This window comes from Chelonia mydas, chromosome 6, assembly GCF_015237465.2.
Source record: "Chelonia mydas isolate rCheMyd1 chromosome 6, rCheMyd1.pri.v2, whole genome shotgun sequence".
NCBI classification, from domain to species: Eukaryota; Metazoa; Chordata; order Testudines; family Cheloniidae; genus Chelonia; species Chelonia mydas.
The window spans coordinates 92964978-92980939 of record NC_051246.2 but is presented as its reverse complement, the minus strand read 5'-3'; the positions used below and the strand labels follow the sequence as shown (position 1 = coordinate 92980939).

Below are 15962 nucleotides of genomic sequence, written 5' to 3'. Positions count from 1 at the left end.
CTTTTGATGGAAGAACTAGACCAATATAAACAAGTGGAGAAGTTATTTTACTTCTGTACTTGGCACTGGTATGACTGCTGCTGGGATGCTGTGTCCAGTTTAGGTGTCCACAATTCAAGAAGGATATTAATAAATGTGAGAGGGTTTAGAGAAGAGCCCTTATAATGATTAAAGGACTAGAAAAACATGCCATAGCTTGAGCTCCTTGAGTCTATAACTGTATTTAGCTAAACAAAGAGAAAGTTAAGGGGTGACTTGAATACAGTCTAAGTATCTACATGAGGAACAAATATTTGATAATGGGCTCTTCAGTCTAACAGAGAAAGGTATAACGTGATCCGGTGGCTGGAAGTTGAAACTAAACAAATTCAGATTGGAAATAAGACGTCCTTTTTAAACAGTGAGGCTAATTAATCATTGGAACAATTTACCAAGGGTCATGGTGGATTCTCCATCGCTGGGAATTTTACAATCAAGATTAGGAGTACTTGTGGCACCTTAGAGACTAACCAATTTATTTGTCTATTTGTTAGTCTCTAAGGTGCCACAAGTACTCCTTTTCTTTTTGCGAACACAGACTAACACGGCTGTTACTCTGAAAACAATCAAGATTGGATGTTTTTCTGAAAGATGCTCTAGGAATTATTTTGGGGAAGTTCTTTGGCCTGTGTTATACAGGAGGTCAGACCAGATGACCACAATGGTCCCTTCTGGCCTTGGAATCTATGAATAAAATGTTATTCTTGTTGGCTAAAATGCTGTTAAAGTTATTTGGGGGTTTTCTTGTATTTTAAGAATCTTAAGAATGTTGTGAAACAGATTGCACCCCACCCTTTTCCGCCACTCACGGGCAGTGGGAATTGTTCAGGATCTGTTCTGTAAAGGAATCACACCGAGTCTGGTTCTAAAACCTCTGTGTTCAGCAGTTTTATAACTTTCTCAAAAAATGTTCCTCTTGGGCTGAAAATTTCTCGTGCTTGGTTTCAGTTCAAAGGGAAACGTATTTGGAACATTGATCAAAATCCATACAGTTGTTTTTTAATGAGGTGCATGTAGGTGAAAAAAAAAGTATTCTGCTTAAAAAAATAGCAAAGACCCCTCTTTTTTCCCCTTCAATAATTCATGCATGGGTTTGTTTGCAGTTGCTTGACATGTGTTGTATGAAATGTTAATTGTTCACAGCAGAGGTGAGTTAGATGCAATACATACTTGAGAACAGTAGAGAGAGCTTGAGAAAAATGACTAGAAAGAAGCGTTTATAGAATCTTCAGTGAGTAGGCTGAAGGAATAAAGTTTTTTTTGTTTCCTTCTTGGGTTTTTTCTTTTTTTTTTTTATTTAAAATTTCAAAACCTTTTTTAAACAAACAAAAATAACTTTATCAGAAGTAATTAAACAACCAAAACTTTTTAAAAACAATACTAGTAACTGATATATACCAGACAGGCCTATGCAGGTCTGTAGGAAATATACTGCTAATGATTATGTGGAATGCAACTTAACATGTATAGTTAGCGTGAGAGTCACCAAAGAGAATTGCGGTCATCACTTTTTTTAGTTCAGATTTATAAAACCGCAAGACATTGACAATATTCAAAACTCTCTCCAATAACTACTTATAAATTGAAGTGGAAAGTCACTTTATTTTGGGTGGTAGTGAGGCACCTTGTGTTGCTGTCTCTTGTGCTGGGGCACAGTGGGAAGGACTGACTTACTGATGTCTTCAGGTTCTTCTTCAAGTGATGGTCCCTGTAGGTGTTCCACACATGGGGTACACATGCACACTGTGTTCCTGAGTCTGGGAATTTTTTGTAAGCAGTGTCCACTGGCCCACAAATGCTCGCCTCGTGCACCACACCAAGGGCATAAAAGGTGGTGCAGGCCAACGCCTGACCAATTCCTTCTTAGCACCACATGATCTGAGTTGGAATCTTCAGTGTCCTCTGCTCAGCTATTACGGCATCATTGCTGTAAGACATTGTATATAGTTAGTTCTGAGCAGCTTTAGTAGTTTTTAGTATTTTTATAGCATAGTCTATTCTACACAGCATAGTTGGATAGTGGTTTTCCCTTTTTCTTCCCCATCCTATCCTGGCCTATAAAAGGGTTAATAGAGTCCTAGGGAGGCTGCTCAGGAGGCATCCAATTAGAGAGGAACTGTGAGGAGCAGCCAGTCAGAGCTGGGCTGGCCCACATAAGAAGAGCTGCAGGGCAGAGCAGGTTCAGTTGCTCCCTGGAGCTGGAGAAGGGAGGACTGCCTGCCTTGCAGGAAGAACACCACTAGCAATTTGGACAGAGCAGTGCAGGGCAGGATCAGGGGAGTGAGAGCGAGGTCCCAGCTGACTGCTGGCATGCTGAGGCCCTGAGATAAGGGAGGAGGTGGTGCTGGGGCTGCAGGGAAGTGGCCCAGGAAAGTAGACTGAGAGGTTTGAGGGGATGCAGCACATGGCTGCCATCTGCAGGGTCCCTGGGCCAGGACCCAGAGAAGTGAGTGGGCCCCAATTCCCCCCATACTCGCCACTGAGTAAGTGACTGGGCTGTCGGACTGTGGTACATTCCTCCAGAATGGGGGAACATAGAGTGTGGCACAGCCAGAGGGATGTGTCCTGAAGAGGACCCCATGATCCTTGGTGCGACATGGGTCCAGGACCAGAGGTGTTGGCAGGTGAAACACCACCAGAAGAGGTCATAGAGCTAATTCCCAAGGCGGCCAGCAGGAGGCGCCACAATGTTGAGTTGCACCCTGTTACATCCACCCAGGGACCTTTTCCCCCTGGGATTATGCCCAGAATCCCAGGATTCAAGAACTGTATTTTCTGCCCTCACTCCTTTTCAGTGAGCGACAAATATCAACTCTGCCTACTGCCTGGATGAGGTTCATAATTCTGGCAAGTGCAGTATCTGCTGCCCTTTTCCTCCCCAGGCTCATGAGTCTCAGAAAACATCTTGTGGAGAAGGCAATGAAACCCTACTCAAATCCAGGCAGGGGAACCCCTCGTACATCAGTCTCAACAAGCAGGCATTAGCTTGGGAATGGAGGCTAAGACTGTTAAGCCTAAAGAGAAGGCTTCACATGAGAATAAGGGGCATTTTCCTAGACATAAGGACAAGTTCCTGAAGAGAAAGGATCACTTCCTGACCCCATCAAAGTGAGGGAGCTGGCATGCATGGGCACAAAGGATTTAGGTCTGAGTAAATCTTTTCAACAGGAGAAGAAGGCGTGCAAGGGTATGGACATCAGTGACTATGGTAAAGACCTGGGATAAATGGCTCCTGGCACTCCCATCTACTTTTAGAGCCGATGTGGTACCCGGAAGTAACACGGCCCCAGAGGAAGCTGACTGCCACAGTGACCAGAGAAACTCTGTTTCCAATGGCTCTGCCAATGGACTCTTCCGGTAACCCAGGGCATTCTGAAAACCTATGGCTCCCCAGAGGACATCTTCCCTGCCCACATTCACCCCTCCTACCTCAACTGTCTCTATTCTGGGATGTGGATATATCAGAGGAAGAGACTGTTCTTGCGAGGCAGAGTCCCCATCCTCTCTGCCAGACTGGAAGTGCAACCATAGGTACCATTGGTTCTTCCGGAGATCAGGCTTCTGGCTTTCTTGTTGGAGGAGTCAGAGCCTCTGTGGTGTCAGACAGAGGGAGCATGAGCCCCAAGTGATCAGGGTTCTGTCCCCTGACCAGAGATGATTGGCCAAGGGACAGGCGGTAGCCGATGGCATGGGGTTCTTCTCCGTCATTTGATCCATCCTACTGGCAATCTTGGGAACCCTGTGAGCTCTATCAGAGACATCTGGGATCAATGCAGGAGGCCTTTTTGCCATTGCCCATTACACAAAACCGGCACTGTCAGAATATTCAGAAGGGGAAGGTGAGCCAGATCCGACTGTTCCAACGGTTCCGGGAGCGATCTTGTTTTCTTTCACCAGATGAGGCGGGTACTCCATCTTCTTTGTCTCCACCAGACGAGTTTAAACAATACCAGAGGTTCATGCACAGTGTGGCAGTGGACCTACGGTTTCCGCTGGAGGATGTCTAGGAGCCTCAGCATAGTTTACTGGACATTCTGCAGCCTTCCAGTCCCAGCCAACTGGCCCTCCACATCAATGAGGCCATTGTGCACGCAGCAAAGGTGGTTTGGCACATCCCTGCTTCTTGTCCACCCACCCCAATGAGGCCTGAGAAATGCTACTTTGTTCCGTCTTGGGGGGGGGGGGGGGGGGAGATTTGTCTCACCCAGTGCCTAACTCTTTGGTGATGCAGGTGGCTACGGATCAGTCCAAGCAACAGCATCCAAAGTCTACTCCCTCTAATAAGGGACATAAGTGACTCAACCTACTAGGAAGAAAAGTCTTCTCTTCCACCTCCCTCCTGTTCAGGATCTCAAATTTCCAGGTCCTTTGGGCCAAATATGATTTTACCAACTATAATATTTTTTTGGAATTCAAGGACAAGCTCCCTGAGGATGATAGGGCCTGCTTCCAGGGCTTAGTGGATGAAAGCAGGCTGGTGGCCAAAATTCCCCCCCAAACCACACTGGAAGCAGCAGATTCTGTTTCTAGGGGGATGGCTACAGCCATAGTTATGAGGAAGAACTCATGGTTGCAATTCTCAGGTTTCCCTAGACAGTTGTGGAGTACCATCCTAAATCTGCCCTTTGATACTATCAACCTCTTTTATGAGAAGATAGTGGAGTCTCTCCGCTCCCTTAAAGACTAAAGGTCAATGCTTTGCTCTCTGGGCTTTTACAGCCCTGCCCCTAAGAGAAAACATGAGACAAAGGGGTATAGGGCAAGATCGCCTTTTCAGCCATTTTACCACCACTGTCCTCAGGAGCCACCATGCATGAGACAGCGTTTTATAGACCCAGGAACCCAGCCTCTGCAACATCCACCACCACATCATACTCTAACCCCCCAAGCGAAGAGTTTCTTTTGATGGGACTGCTGAGACCCACATCCCCTTACTGATGCCATTTCATTCCCCTCTCCTAATATTTGGAGGCCACCTTATTAAATTTGCAGACACACTGGAGGGCCTTACCTACAGATAAATGGGTATTAGAGATTATTCATGATGGTTATCTGATCGAGTTTCTGGTATCTCCTATTCACAAACACCCTTCTCAGTTCCTTTTAAGGGACCACTCTCACGAGGAGATTCTACAACAAGAGGTGAACTCCCTTCTCCTCAGGGGAGCAATAGAAAGGGTTCCATCTCAACCTCAAGGGAAGGGATTCCTCTTCCTGATCCCCAGGAAGAATGGGGGATGGAGACCAATTCTTGATCTACGACAGTTCAACTAGTTCATTTGAAAGCTAAAATTTCACATGATATCCTTGGCATCAATAAATCCTTCATTAGAGGACTCGTCTTTTGACATGTCATCTACCCAGCTCACAGTGTTCAAAATCAGCCGCCCCCCTTCCCCCCCCCCACCCTCCCCGCACACTATCAACCGTTATTTGTCACCTCTGCCTTTGCATGGGATACTGTGCTGAAACTTGGCCAGTAGGGATTGCTTCTGATATATACAAACCTTTTTTGATTTCAAAGAGACACCCACTCACCCCCACAACTGTTTGAGAAGATCACTGAATTGTTGGGGAGATGTGCTGGGCAATTTGGTGAATATTAATAAGTGACTGGCAAATTCAAAAATTATGTCTGAGGGCCTACTTCAGTCCTTAAACTACTAGGGTCTGGGCATGTTGGTATTGCCAGGAGCTCAATGGCCACTGTGTGCAAGATAGGGACGGAGTAGGGGGTGCCCCTGTCTAGTTCCTCATTTGAGATTAAGGATGCTAGGAGTGTGTTGTGGTTTGGCATTGAGGCATGGGATGCTGGTAGAATAGCAAAGGGAACTGGTTTTGAACTAGAGTTACTGAATGTTTGAAATCAAACAGTGAGCATGTTCAGTGCATCAGCTTCTGATTGAAGTGCACCCAGGAGTGTAGGATTTGGGCCATCTGATAGACCATCCCACTAGACCCTAGTGATTCCAGAGGACTTTATGCTTGGTAAATGGGTGAGGGGTTTCTTAAATCTGGCAATCTCTCAGCCCATCAGCTCTTTCCAGGTCTCCTTCAGCAGAATTATGTTACCCCTGTGGGAACCAGAATCTGAATTTCCTGAGCTGGTAAGGGTGTAAAATCTGAACCAGGCAGTGTTGGCCAGTGATAGGGCAGAAGAGTGGGAGTCAGGAGAGCTGGGTTTCTCCAGGCTCTGTCACTGTGACTTCTTGTGTGACGGACACTTCCCTGCATTGTGCCTCAGTTTCCACATGTGTAAAGTGGGGATGATGATGCCTACGTGCCTTTGTTAAGCACTTTGAGGCCTACAGTTGAAAAGCCCTATAAAAGGGCTGTGTATCACCAGTATTTTATTGACGTGACTTTCTTGCGGTGCTGTGTGTTACTGTAATACAAGGTTTAATGTACAGTTTGGTGAAAATGTAGTGCTAGTGAAAGATGTCCTATTGACAGACCTAGTGCCAAGGGTCTCTTTATCCATGAAACAGGTTCATTTTCCGTCACATTACCCTCTGTTGGTGCCTCAACCTGCCCCGGAGGAATCCTCGTAGGATAAGAGTTCATGGCCTGTGGCCTATTCATCCTCAGCCTCTCTGCTGAGAAGGGCTAACTGTGATGCTGACCTTTATGATGTGGATGCTTTTCTCACTAAGAGCTGGACTAGGATATTGCAGGTAGCAAATAGCCCTCAAAGGGTGAAGACATTCACTGACCAGTCAGCAGCCTAGGAGTGAAATGCACTCAGACGCTGTGGTGGATTAGTAATGACTTATTCCCAGTGTCTTGAGCCACCTAGTAGGGAAGCCTAGGGTCGAAATGGCTTAGCATGATGCAAGTCACGATCCAGAAACAGAAGGGCTTGAATTCCACAGTGAGCCGCATTGTGGAGGAACCTTGGAAATACCAATGGCACTTTGTGTCTGGTTGGACTTGGCCTTTCCTCTGAGCTGTTTCAGCTCAAGGGTGTGTGGTGAATCTTGTGAAATCTATACAGCATCTCCTTGTGGTGCCTGCTCTCAACTAACTCCTGGAGTGGGTGGTGGTGGTGGTGATCCAGGGGCTGGCTTGTTGCATTTGGTAGGGGCTGGGGGTAGCAGCATTGCAGGGGCCACAGTTTTGCGGGTGAAAGCTGTCTGGGGCTGGGGGCTGGAGAAGAGAGGCAATCCATGGGCTGGGCTTTGAGGTTCTCCAAAGTGGTTGGAACTGATTGTTCTTTATGTTTTGAACCCAAACCTCAGAGTGTTAACCCCACCTTGGCAGTAGGACCCACCATGCCCTGCTGCTGCACAGCCCTAGCTGACGTTGTGGGAGAGTTAACTGAGTTGCCACATCTGCCTGGCGAATATAGAAAACCCCTGTCCTGCCTTTCCCACAATGGGATATCAAATCAGAGGGACGGACAGACCCCAAACAAAACCCTGGGGCCATGGATGTCTTAAATTGGAGCCATTGCTTGTCTAGGGCAGTGGGATCAGAGCTGGATCAATTCAAACAAAGTTCTGGGCCTAATATCCATCCTCCCTGATCATTCCTCCAGGACAGAGCAGCGACTCTCCCCACACGTGGAATATTCACCCAGAACCTCCCTCAAACCTGTACACAGGGGCCCATCTGGACAAAGCTGTCGCAGTCTCTTTGCCACAGCCAGCTTCACTCTGATAAACAGCAAAGGGACCCGCAGTGTCCCCGCTGCTCCCTTCCTTTCTCTGGGGGAGGGGGAGACAGGCAGCAGGCCTTTGATGTGCGGGAACAGGCCTGGCTGACACGCTGTATGTGCGCTCATGTGAACCTGGCCTGGCTCCAGCTCTCTTTGAAGTGCTCCAGTGATCAGGATGAAAGGAAGGGGAGTCCCTCCCCAAACCATCTGGCCCTAATTGCAGGTAAAAGTGCCGTTCTGTCTCCCTGGTGGGGAGGGGAGCTTCTCACTCTTCGTTTTCCTGCAGCTACAGTCTGGGCTCATGGAGGGGAAGGAGGGTTTGGTGGTGCCAGGGAAGAGAGCTAGGAACAAAGGGGAATTTAGGCTGGGCATCAGGAAATATTTGCTACCTGTGAGATGCACTAAGCTGGGGAATCAGGCAGGGTGGAAGGCACATAGTTTGGAAAGTTAAATCCTAGACCCCTGGAGAACCTTCTTTAGGGAAGCCTGCATTGGTTGAGTGAGGACTGGGGTGCAGAGAGCTTGACAGGTTGTTCCCATCTCCGATTTCTCTGATGCACTGAAGCTTGCAGCCCCTTTGACTTGCACCCTTTAATCCCAGTGTGTGTCGATCAGAGAGGTTAGTGACGGGGGAACCTGGTTCAAGTGGTTTAATTTGGAGGAGTTAATCCTGCTTCTTTCCAAATCCACCCTTAACCCATCCTGATCTGGAAGCCTCTTGAGAATCAGGCTTCCTTGGAGATGGCATCGGCACAAAGCTGTTTCTTGCTGCAGCTCCCAGACCAGAGTGGGAATGAAGAGGTGAACACAGTGTGCCTCAGAATAGATACAAATGTCTGCAGAGTGAGAGCAGGTCAGTTAACACACAGCTTGAGTCACGGGTACCATTTACAAGTAAGTTATGTTGCTTCATAGTCTGCTATACAGGGGGGGCTTTAACCATCCATTATCTGTTTCCTACAATGTAAAATGCAGCCATTCATCTTTAGCAGTTTCTTTTCCGATTGACCTTTAGTAGAAGATTTGTTCAAGAGGTTCCTAGAGACAAAGTGAGTGAGGTAATATCTTTTACTGGACCAACTTCAAATAAATTGTTTTCTCTGATACTAGTAAATAGTTTTTACATGGCCAGGTTATCTTGGGAAAGTTTCACCTCAGTTTAATTCACCACATATGAGTGTTGGGCTGGGTGACTTTGTGACCATTAATAATCCTTGCATTTATCATTTTCCAGCTAGAAGTTATCAAAACTCGTGCCTCAGGGTGAAAATTGTTTGCAGCGGCTGATCACGGTGGGGGGGGGGGGTTTGGAATTTTTCCTCCATGTAAAATATTGACCAGCTAGGCAAGTGAATTATAGATTTTTGTCCTTCCTCCAAAGAATTTGGTCTCTGACATTGTCAGAAGTGAGGATACCAACCAAGGTGGACTAGCAAACTGGTCTGGTATGGGCAGGGAAATCAAAATGCCAGATTAGATGGGACAGTGTTATAGCAGAGAGGTGCAAATACTGGATTGGTTTCTGATGTGGCAGAAAACAGGGAAATGCCAGACATCATACAGAGTCATTCCTCTGCTCCAGAGTGGCAAGGATATTGGACTAGATGGGCAATTGCTCCGATTAGGTGCTGCGGGGGTGTGTGTGAGGGGAGTGGAATAGATACGCTGGTGGCCAGATCTAGTGTAGCAGTCAATATGCTCTTTGCTTGTATGGCCTGTTTGCTATCTCAGACCACACTTGGAGGAATAGGGAGAGAGTGGGTCGATCAGCCTTGCGCTGGTTCTTAGTAGGCGTGTTTTGGGGACCTGTTCCTTGGCATTTGCAGGCAGCTGCTCCCCTCCATGGTGTCTGCTCTCCTGCTCTGTCCCTGGTGTGAGGATGTAGTGGAGTGAGTCCTGAATGGTAGCTGTGGAGATGGTCAGAGTGGGGTTGGAACTGTCATTGCTGCCTCTTTCATTGCCAGGTCTCCACTTCATCTGACACCCGTTTGACGCAGGAAGAGGAAATGCCACAGTCCAACAAGGTTCGGAGCCTGAGGCGAAGCGGCCAGGCTGCACCTCGCCGGCACAAACGCCGATGGTCATCCCAGCGGGCTGCGAGGAACCAGCCAGTGCCACTCTGGCCTGGTGGCGCTATCAAGGAGGAGAGCACACCCTTTGTGCTGGATTTACAGAACCTGCCAGGGTTGGCCAACGTTGACCTGAGTGCCCAGAACCCAAACATACAGGTAGGAGCACAAGTCTCTGTCACTGGCTGGACAAGGGCACTTTGGGCAGGAGCAAAAAAACAATGTGGCTGGATTATGCAAGCGTAGAAGCACTTGAGCGGCCGGGGGACGACCTGATTGGGCCGAGGGCCCCGTCCATCTGCCGTGCGGGAGGGACCAGAAGGGACCCCAAACCCCTTCCTCTGCACCATGACAGGATTGATTTCATTATCTATACACCATCCCAGACAGCTGGTCTCAGCCTGGATTATCGCCAGTGCTCTTGATTCCACCACAGCTTGCTCTGTCGCCAACAGTTTTTAGGGTAAAGTGCCTTGCAGAGGCCAGGGGGGAGTGGTGTGGCACTTCCTGGCGCATATCGCCACATCTGGCAGGAACTCCCTCGCTCTAAGAAGCTCGTGCTCATGGGCTCACTGTACATTTCAGGCCAAACTAATGGGGAAGCAGTGGCAGATTTTCAGTGACTGTTACACCCAAGCTCCAGCAGGGAGGCACTGAGATCTGCTATAGCTCCCCATCCTTACGGGTGGGAAGGAATCTGAGTGGAGAGGTGGGTGGGTCTGGAATGGATGAGAGAAGGGACCTGACTCCAGGCTGAAACTGAACAAAGGTTCCATTTGGGTCGGTTCTTATGTTGCCTGGCCCAGTTTGCCCAATCCAAGTCACCAATTTACTGAAACCATGCAATATAAGGGGCTGGGGTGATACATTTTTCCCAGAGTCTTGGGGAAGAGAGGCCAAAATAAACTCCCAGCACATAGGAGCAATGGGAAGCAAACTACTACCATGGTTTACCTTGTATTGTGGGGAGCCTATTGACAAAGTCTCCTAACCCTCCCCCTGCCTGTACAGAGCTGGCACAAAATCCACTGGGGAAGGATCTGATCAGGAACACTCCCTCGATGTGCTGCAGGACTGGGGGCCCTGTGGGGACTTCATTGGGCAGAGGGGTAATACCTCCAGTATCCAGAATTGCTCTGATCTCCATTTCCTCTTCATCCCTAAAGGGCCTGATTGCTGCCTCAGCTGGGACTGGAACTGGACCCAGGCCTGGGGAGTGCCACAGCAAACTGCAGGGTGGGGTCAATTAACCAGATGTTTTCTCTCTGGCCTTGTTTGATCTCCTAATTGGAAACCTTTTGTGTGGGGGCCCCATTTCCTAGACTCTGCAAGGCTGATACCATATATTTTGGCAAATAATCCTCAGGCACATATAAGCCACACCCATTTAGGACAGGAGATGCTGGCATGTAAATTCCAGATCAGCTCGGTCAGGATTCTCTGTACTCCTGTCCCCTCTCGCTTCTTTTTTAGAACTCCTCCCTTTACAGCAAGGATGGGTTCATGGACTGTTTCCTAAGGGGATACAAGCACTGCATTTCTAAGAGTTCTAGCCTATGCACTGGCCCTCTGCAGTCAGGAGAGATTTTCCCCAACCCTGCCTGGCTGGGCTAGGCACCCCCAAAACATGTCTCCTGACTGACCTGCAACACCCCCTGCTAGTCTAGCCCTGGCCTACCCACACACACCTCTGCCAATGTACCTCAATTGTTTCTTGCAGCAACCCCTGCTATTCGAGTCCTGGGTCCCTCCTACCAGCTGTGCCAGGCTGAGTTTTGTACTGTGGAGGAATGTCTGCTTGCAACTAGGTTGAGATCCACCAAACTCACTGCTCTAGTGATTCAAGCCAGAAAATAATCTTGGCCTCTCTAGGAGTGTGGCTGGAGTTTCAGCCCACCCAATCACCACAATGCTGGTCCTGCTACTTTCCATTCCCAGAGCAAGGGCCTAGCTAACCTCCAGGGAGATCTTACTTCGTAGTACCCATCCCATTACTAAACTGCCTCCTCTCTCAGTGTGCGGGGGCTGTTTCTATTCCTGGAGGATTATGTTGCTTGACCCCTGCCTGTCTCCGGTACCTCGGTGTGCTTCACAAACTGTTTACCAAACCTGCACCTCCCCTGGTCTCCTGGGTTGTTCTTGTTTTATGCAGTGTGCCTCTCGCTGCCTCCAGACTCTGGGATGTCAGGTTTTTTTAATGACACATTGGCGCCATCAGCTGTGGGAGGAGTCTAGCAGGGCCCGGCACTGTATCCTACAGCATAGCACAACCCGGCCAAAGCAGGAAACTAGTTGGAATGTCTAGATCCTGAGTAGGGAGCTATTGGACCAACAGGAAAATCCTTTGTTGCCCTTTAAGGGAGTCCCCGGCAACTGAGTCAGGCAGGAGCCCTGGCTTCAGTGCTGGTCCCTCCCTTATCGCCTTGCCTTGTGTCTGGCTTCCCAGGTAACCATCGAGGTGGTGGATGATCCCCAGGCTGAGATAGAGATGGATTTGCTGAAGGAGACCAGCAATGACTGGTCCCTGACCTCCTCTGAGTGGTTGTCCCACAAGGACCTCTTCTGGCCCCTCTTCTGGGAGTATACAGATCCCACTGAGGAAGAGGAGGAGGACGAGGATGACAGCTTGGACAGAGAGGAGGAGGAGGAGGAAGATTATACAGCAGAATATGAGGAAGAGGAGGAGACAGTGCTGAGCGGAGTGGGAGGCGACTGGGACCAGAGGTGGCCGAGTCAGAAGAACTGGATCTTCAAGGAAAAATATAATTATGGTGAGTCATCCCCTGCCCCTCAGCAGATGCCCCCGAATTCTGCAGTGACCACCTCCCTGCCCACGAGGGGCTGGATTCCTATTAAAGGCATTGGGTGCATCCACAGGGCAGCCTGTTCCAGTGCAGGGATGTCAGACAGATGGCAGCTTGATGGATTTGCATAAATCTCAGCTTTTGTGTTTAAAAAAAAAAAAAAAAAGGAAGTTTCTAGCCCCTATGGTTGCGAAGGAAACTTTCCAAATGGAACCAAAACAGTGAAGTCTGCCTGAGTCTGCAGACAGCCTAGATAAATAACTCAGAGGTGTGAACTGAATTCCCAGCTGATTGGATTGCTAATGCTAAAGCCTAATGAGTACGTATATTCAGACTAGAAATAAGATACAGATTTTTAATCATACAGGTAAGTAGCCATTGGAACAACTTACCTAGGGATGTGGTGGGTTCTCCGGCACTTGAAGGCTTTAAATGAAGATTGGCCGCCTTTCCAGAAGATATGCTGTAGCTCAAACAGCAGTTATGGGCTCCATGCAGAAATGAGGGGGCAAGGTTCTCTGGCCTGCGTTGCGCAGGAGGTCAGACTAGAGGCCCCTTCTGGACTTAACGGTTGTGACTCTATGACTGTTCGGTGTCAGCATTAACTATCTTATGGCTGATGGCTCTGACAGAATGGGGCGGGGGTGGGAATGAAGTGAGCAAGACTGGATGTGGCGTTAAGGTAGTGAACAAATAATAAATGACCTGAAAGATGAGTTACGACAGCAAGGCTGTATTCTAACCTTGATCCTGTGCAAACCTCCACTACCATCAGTGGGAGGTGGTTGTGGATAGGGGACTGTGCAGTCCTAAATGTATATCCAGCCCATGGACCATCAATAAGCATGGAATGCATCCCTTCCCACTGAATGAATTTGAACCCTGGTGTAATGGTTAGCGCAAGAAGACTGGGCGCCACGACTCCAGGGTTCTGTTCTCAGCTCTGAGAGAGAGCGTGCCAAGGTGGGAATTAGGGCTCTGGTTCTGTTCCTGGCTCTGGGAAGGAGAATGGTCTAGTGCAGGGGTTCTCAAACTGAGGGCTGGGACCCCTGAGGAGGACACGAGGTTATTACATGGGGGATCGCGAGCTGTCAGCCTCCACCCCAAACCCTGCATTGCCTCCAGCATTTATAATGGTGTTAAATATAAGGGGGGTCGCACTCAGAGGCTTGCTAAGAGAAAGGGGTCACCAGTACAAAAGTTTGGGAACAACTGGTCTAGTGGCTAAGACTGGGAGTCGGGACGCCTGAATTCTGTTCCCAGGAAGCACAGCCTGAGAAGGGTGCCAGCAAGGGCAGGTGCAGCCACCTGCTGCTGCCCCGACCTGGGTTTGTCAGGAGTGGCATCCATGAAAAAGCCTGAGCAATTAGAAAAGGGGAAGAAGGGGGCACTTCAGGGAAGGTTCAGGGTCCCCTGGTGTTTCCACTTCTCCCCCACTCCCCGTGTCACAGTGGTGAGGACTGGACGCAGCTCCCTCCAGAACTAGCCAAGTGGGGCACTGAGAGGAATCAGATGTGCCTCTCCAGAGCTCACTGCTGTGCTGTGAGCAGTTCCTCAAGGTACTTACCATATGCATGTGCTCTCACCCTCTCACATTGGGCCAATGGGAAATCATCACTGAATGGAGGTGTTTCCAGTGGTTCTGCAGGGATCGGTTCTACACGCAATGCTATTCAACATTTTCATCAATGGTCTGGAAGGAAATATAAAATCACTGCTGATGTACTTTGCGGGTGACACAAAGATTGGCAGAGTGGTAATTAATGATGAGGACTCGGCAGTTACACAGAGAGATCTGGATTGCCTGGTCGGCTGGGCCCATTCAAACAAAATGCCTTTTAATACAGCCAAATTCAAAGTCATACATCTAGGATCAAGGAATGCAGGGTGTACCTACAGAATGGGGGACTGTATCCTGGAAAGGATTGACTCTGAAGTGGATTGATGGGTCATAGTGTGCAAGCTCCCAGTGAAGAGGACTAACGCGACCCTGGACTGTATAAACAGCAGCAGTGTGTAGGAGTGGGGAGGTGATTTTGCTTCTGTGTACAGCATTGGTGAGACCAATACTGCATTCAGTTCTGGTGTCCAGATTTTTAAAAAGGATATTGATAAATTGGAGAGGGTGTAGAAGAGTGTCACAAAAGTGATTTGAGGGCTGCAGAAAATGCCTTGTAGTGAGTGATTAAAGAGCTCGATCAGGTTAGCTCATCAAAAAGAAGATTGAAGTGACTTGATTACAGGGTAGAAGTCTCTTCACAAGGAGGAAATACAAGGTCCTTAAGAGCTCTTCAGTCTAGCAGAGAAAGACATCACATGAACTGATGACTGGAAGTTGAAACTAGATAAATTCCATGTAGAAACAAGGAACACATTTTTAACAGTGGGGGTGATTACCCCTGGAACAAACTACGCAGGGAAGTGATGGATTCTCCATTTTTTGGTATCTTCAGATCAAGACTGGATGCCTCTCTGAAAAATATGCTGTGGCCAAGCACAAACTATTGTGCTTGGCCAAAGCCAAGATTACAACAGGGTTCAAAAAAGAACTAGATAAATTCCTGGAGGATAGGTCCATCAATGGCTATTCGCCAGGTTGGGCAGGGATGGTGTCCCTACCCTGTTTGCCAGAAGCTGGAAATGGGCATTGGGGGTGGATCACTGGATGATTTCCTGTTCTGTTCTTTCCCTCGGGGGCACCTGGCATTGGTCACGGTTGGAAGACAGGATACTGGGCTAGATGGACCTTTGGTCTGACCCAGTATGGCCGCTCTTATGTTTCTTATTGGGCTCAGTGCAGGGATAGCCGGGTGAAGTTCTGTGGCTGCTGATATACAGGAGATCAAACTAGATGACTTCAACTTTAAAAATCTGTGAATCTGTTCAAGTGCTCTCCTGAGCTCTAACCAGCTCCCCTTTAGAGACCAGCTCAGGAGGGCAGAACTGGGGGAGCTAGGAGCAGGGTGATGTAGGTAGAAGGAAGCCAGCAGGGTAGTCCAGAGCAGCTCCAGGCTTCATTCCCATCTGGGCTTTGCACAAGGACTTTCATGCTTTGTCCTTCTCTTGCTGTCCCCAGACTATGAAGATGAAGAGGAGTGGAGCTCTTGGTCCCCCTGCAGCGTGACCTGTGGTAGCGGCAACCAGAAAAGAACCCGGTCCTGTGGCTATGCCTGCACAGCCACCGAGTCGAGAACCTGCGACCTGTATCGCTGCCCTGGTGAGCCTCTCCCCTCCTATTGTACACCTCATGCTCCAGACAGAGCCACTTCTCTGCCTCCCCTAATGCCTTAGGGGGCCATTTCTCAAACTCATGTGCCCAGTGGGGCCTTCCCACAGCAAGATCCTGTTTCTGCTAGGGGGGAGGTATGGATTCCCGGCTCGGGGTAGGAGGGT

At 48.7% G+C, this 15962-nt stretch overlaps 1 protein-coding gene across 3 annotated transcripts in view; it reads left to right on the top strand.

Annotated features, from left to right (window-relative positions):
- Nucleotides 1-15962, top strand: part of ISM2 (isthmin 2) — a 52878-nt gene that overhangs the window by 29212 nt on the left and 7704 nt on the right. For all 3 annotated transcript variants that reach the window (XR_006291685.1, XM_007068821.3, XM_043549157.1), the window contains exons 2-4: nucleotides 9661-9924; nucleotides 12212-12536; nucleotides 15646-15786. Coding sequence is in view for 2 of the 3 variants with exons in the window: in XM_007068821.3 (XP_007068883.1) it covers nucleotides 9661-9924; nucleotides 12212-12536; nucleotides 15646-15786 (730 nt within the window). In the remaining variant the exon portion in view is untranslated. The remainder of the gene's footprint in view (nucleotides 1-9660; nucleotides 9925-12211; nucleotides 12537-15645; nucleotides 15787-15962) is intronic.